The sequence below is a fragment of the Anneissia japonica genome, unplaced genomic scaffold, assembly GCF_011630105.1.
Source record: "Anneissia japonica isolate Jap-2015-1 unplaced genomic scaffold, ASM1163010v1 scaffold1464_len113789_cov110, whole genome shotgun sequence".
In the NCBI taxonomy this organism is placed as follows: Eukaryota; Metazoa; Echinodermata; class Crinoidea; order Comatulida; family Comatulidae; genus Anneissia; species Anneissia japonica.
The window spans coordinates 85,035-90,141 of NW_022723960.1; the positions used below are offsets into that span (position 1 = coordinate 85,035).

General features: G+C 36.2%; 2 protein-coding genes across 2 annotated transcripts; both read right to left on the reverse strand.

Moving 5' to 3' along the window:
* Positions 1-1,174: 1,174 nt before the first annotated feature.
* Positions 1,175-1,660, reverse strand: LOC117112461. Its single transcript, XM_033255549.1, has one exon. It carries the CDS (start codon positions 1,658-1,660, stop codon positions 1,175-1,177), a length of 486 nt encoding a protein of 161 aa, XP_033111440.1.
* A 188-nt stretch (positions 1,661-1,848) lies between these two features.
* LOC117112462 lies at positions 1,849-2,505 on the reverse strand. The gene has a single exon (XM_033255550.1). It carries the CDS (start codon positions 2,503-2,505, stop codon positions 1,849-1,851), a length of 657 nt encoding a protein of 218 aa, XP_033111441.1.
* Between the last annotated feature and the right edge of the window lie 2,602 nt (positions 2,506-5,107).

Consider the following 5,107-nt stretch of genomic DNA (forward strand, 5'->3'; position numbering starts at 1 on the left):
GAAGTTAGGCATTAACTCCAGTTTTTCCAGTGAAATGTGTATCTTACGTAGCCAAATTACAGTATTTCTGACACACAAATAATGTATGCCAGTGTCAATTATATATTTCACGAAATTTAGTCCATGTAAAAGTATTAATATTATAGTATAAATTTATAATCAATTTAGGAGTCGTCATTGTATTGACACGTATAAAAATAGATAAAATTAATATTATTATTCAAATTAAGCTGCTATCATTTTCATATTCAATCAGAATACAATGATATTGATATATGATGGTTATATTATGAAGAATAATATTAATATACTTTGTAGAACCTCTAATTTACGTATACTAAATTTACAGACTTCTATTTTACAAACGCGAGGTTACATATTTCGAATCTTCATATATTTCGAATCATGTAAAAAGTGCCCAAATACAAAAATTATACTTTTTTATGCTTTTATTCGAAATTAAAGACAAAATTCGGTGAGGTAAATGAGAGATTTTATAAAATGGTGTGGTAGATAAATAGAATCTAAATGAATCAAAGTTAGACGAATTTTAGGTTTTCTCTTTTATTTGTCAACATCATTTTACCAGCATGGAAGATAATGAAATATTCCTTTCTTAATTTTTATGTGATTTTATTACTTTAACAGCATTGAAGATAATGAAATATTCTTTTCTTTATTTTTATTGTGATTTTATAACTTTTATCAGCGTTCAATATAATGATATTTTTTGTATTTTATTTCGATTATTGGCCTGATTTTTCACTCAATTATCTATCAAATCAGCGAAATATCCAACAGGCATGTTCCTCCAAAAGGCTTTTCTATTCTCGCTCATTAGTGGTAGAAGATTCTTTAATATGCCATTTTTTTGAACCGAAGTAAAGCTAGGCATTATGTGCATTTACAAGCTATTATGACTAATTAACTATGCGTAATTGTCTTTTGTGATTGGTTTATTATGATCTGTTTATTGCTTGGTGGAGATAATGCCTTCTTTCAAATTATTCTGCATTCATGGATTGGAGTTAATGCGTAAATATAATATTTTTTTTATACTTCGGGACATTTTTTGGGGTATATGATCAATTCACATGATAGATTACATCTATAGGATGCCATAGAAACAAAAATCAAAAAATCTCAAAAAGTGGAGTTAATGCCTTTTTCCAAATTACGGCAGCATAGTTTTCTTAGTAGAATTCACTTCCGGGTCGTTTTCATTCATAATGTTCAAATTGTCGCAATCCAAAGGAATACTTGGCCACTCAATTTCAGATTTCCAAAGAAATTCGGGTCCATTTAGCCATCGGCTATTTCCCTTTAGCTTAGTAGATGTCAAACTGCGAGACGCATCGTCAGTAGGATTCTCGTCCGTGCTAACATATCGCCACTGTTGAATTTGTGTGGCTTCGTGTATAACTGATAGTCTACTAGCTACAAAAGTGTTAAATCTTGAAGTAAAGTTTCTAATATATTTAATTACCGTCAAACTATCGGTCCAAAATTTCGAAATATGGATGGGAATTTCAAGTTCAGATTTAATTAGTTTGTCAGTTCGTACTGCAACTGTTGCTGCTGTCAGTTCGAGTCGGGGAATTGTTACTTTCTTTAACGGTGTTACACGTGATTTACCCATAACAAAGAAAACAATGAACATCGTTATTTTCATTTTGTATTCTTAAATAAGTTGAGGTTCCATATCCAACCTCACTTGCATCACAGAGAGTATGTAATTACGCATTAATTATATTCCCATTGTTTTCCGGTTTAAAACATCGGTTCACAGAGAAATCGCCCAATGCATTAACATCATCAAGCCATTTATTCCATTTGAGTTGATAATCGTTAGGAATTGCGTCGTCCCAATCCAATTTCTTTACACAAATCTTGCAGTATTCCCTTTGCCCGCAATGTGACGGCCGCTACAAATCCCAGGGGGTCGTAAATAGAGCTAACTGCAGATAGTATCCCCCTCCGTGACAAAGGCTTCTGTTTAAGATTAATATTGTACCTAAATTGGTCGTTTTCGGTATTGTATTTTACACCAAGTGCACGATCTGTAGGTAGTTTGTCAATATCCAAATTGATGTCTTTTATATTCTTAGCTCTTTCTTCCTCTAGAATCGAGTTCATAAATTCCCTATCGTTACTAATCCATTTTGTCAAATGAAACCCACCTTCGGCACAAAGCTTTGTAACTTCTGTTGCAAGGGCAATTGATTCACTCGTTGAAGAAACGGATTTTAGGCAGTCATCTACATAGATATTTTTTAAGATGGTATCAACAGCTTCTTTGCTATAGTGAAGTGCATGGCTAGTCGCAGTGGTTCGCAAGGCATAGCTTGAGCAAATTGGTGAAGTGGCGCCAAACAGGTGTACTTTCATTCGATATCCTGTAATTGGTTTCAATCGATCGCTGTTTTTATACCACAAAAATCGAAGAAAATCCGAGTCGGCGTCAGGCACTCTTACTTGGTAAAACATACTTTCGATATCCGACATAAATGCGATTTCTTCTTGTCGAAATCTAAGTAAAGTACCCACTAAAGTGTTCGTTAAGTTTGGTCCTATTAGTAACTTATCATTAATTGATGTTCCACCGTATCTCGCCGCGCATTCGAACACTACGCGGAGTTCCCTTTAGTTGGGTGGCTTACAGCGTGATGGGGCAAATACCAAATATTTTCTGTGGCATCAAGTTGTTCACATGGCACTTCTTCACAATATTTCCTTTCAATGATAGATTCCATAAAGTTCTTGTATTCATTATATATTTCGTCGTCTCGTTTTAGCTTTTTGTCTAAATGAGCAAATCGTTGGTTTGCCATTGGCTTTTTGTTGGGTAATCTGATGTTGTGTTTAAATGGCAACCCAGTAGCATAGTGACAATGTTCTAACTTAGCACTGTCTTCAACCTTTCTCATGAATTGATTGTCATTTCTGCTCATTTTTATCTCATCGTCAATCGATTTTCATTAAAATCGTTGTTAAAATAGTTCAACTGTTCACTTAGTTCTGATTTTACCTCGATTAAATTTACCAACTCACGTCGTTGAAATTCAGTGCTAGCGTCGACCGGTCCGTTCACAACCCCACCCAGCACAGTTCTAAATGCAAATGGTCTATTATCGGCGCCTGGTACTACTTCCATAGGCTCGATTAATCTTGGGGCGTTGGATCCTAACAAAATTCCTAGTTCATGTTCGTCGTTGTTTGATAGTTTAAGTTGATTATTGTTTAAATATGGCCATTTGTGAACCTCTTCCTTAGTTATTATGTCCCCATTTGATAAAGGAAGTTTATCAACTGTATAAAACGGTGGCAAATTCATGATCATTTCCTCATTTACATTGGTAGCTTGAAGGCCTTTAATGCGTGTGGTTTTTGTCGATGTTTCATTGTTCAATGTTGCAAGTTTTATTGTCGTCCTTTCCCTAGTAGCATTCAGTTCCTCAGCTAACCTATTAGTTATCTAGGATGAGGTGCTGCCATTATCAATAAAGGCAAATGTCCTAATAAAGGATCCATTTCTAGCCATGATCTTAATGGGTACGACAGATAATAGAGTGCGAATCTCCCCGGCCCCCTTATCCTTACCAAATGCTGAGGATTCTTTTTTGGTAATGATGTCTGAAGTGTTTTTAGAGCTATTACCTGCCTTGTTGGATTCATCCTTGCTGGTATTATTCACATGCATAAGGGTGTGACGGCCGTTCCTCTTACATATATCACACTTAACGGAAACTTTACAATCTATCTTTCGGTGACCAATTTTTAGGCATTTGAAACAAAGTCCGTTTGTTCGCAGGAACTGGTACTTTTCTTTCAACAACTTATTTGTGAATTGATAACATTTGTCCATAGAATGTTCGCTACTGTACAATCAATGCATGGTCGTTTGGTGATGGTGCTTTCGAAACTTGAACTTATGGCAAATGTTCTTTTAGGTGCTCGTTTTTCTGGTGCAGCGTGACATGGTTTTTAAAACTCACCCTTCATGACTAACTTTCCGTACGTAGGATCGTTGGCTTTTTTCATTCCATTTTCACGAAGTTAACAACATCCTTAAACTTAGCAGCTGTTCCATTTTCCTGGTGTTGGTAAACTACATTTCTCCATCTATCGTGCAATGGTGTGGGAAGTTTCGATATTACTGTTCGAATGTTTTCAGAGTAATCAAGTACATCAGATTTTTTACTGTCGACTGCGTACATACATTCAAGAAGAAAGATGCTATATTTGTCCAAAGCTTTAGGATCATCGTGCTTAATCGCTGTCCAATTCAATGCACGGGTGATATATTCGTGAACAATAACGTCGGTACGTCCGTAGCGATCGTCGAACTCCTTCAATATTGCATCATAAGCAACGGCTGCGTCAAGATGGGCAAGGCCAATTACGATTTTCTTTGCTTCACCAGTCGTGTATTGCTCTAAGTAGTTAAGTCATTCATCCAGCGAGTCACAATACTTTTCGATTCTCGCACTAAATTGTCGTTTAAATGTCTTGTACACTATCGGACCTTCACTAAATTTTAACAGGTCAACCGTAGGCTTTATAAGTTCTTTCATGAAGTCGGACATGCCTGGTAGGCCTAAGGATGCACTAGAATTTGGCAAATGATTTGAACTTACGCGTTTAGCGTTTTCCACTAGCTGTTCTTGGCTATTGTCACATAATTCTTCATTTGGCGTGTTTTGCATGATGAATTCAGCAGTTTTCCTAGTCGCATCAATAGGTGGCAGGTTACTTAGCACATTAGCACTTTTGTTACCATCAGAACAGTTTGATTCACTATCCCAAATCTTTTCGCTACCTTCTGCCATTGCAATTTCTGCATCTGCCTCCAAAACCTCACGTGCAGCTTTATTCTCAATTTCCTTTTTCTCTAATTCGAGCCTTTTACTCACAAATTCTTTCTTTGCCTAGCGATCGCTAAATCTGCCCTTGCGTGGGCTGCGTTTAGTTTTACTTGCGAATGAACAGACATCTTCGATATCCTGCTTGTCACACTCCCTGAATTTTCTCCTTGGTGCGACATCCTTTACAACGTTAACGATTAACGATGTTCAAATTGATTCACTAATTTCTTCGCAAATGATAT

What these genes read in the sequence shown, in the direction of transcription:
- LOC117112461 (XM_033255549.1), bottom strand. Translation starts at nt 1,660, where the DNA reads ATGTTCATTGTTTTCTTTGTTATGGGTAAATCACGTGTAACACCGTTA.
- LOC117112462 (XM_033255550.1), bottom strand. Translation starts at nt 2,505, where the DNA reads ATGTCGGATATCGAAAGTATGTTTTACCAAGTAAGAGTGCCTGACGCC.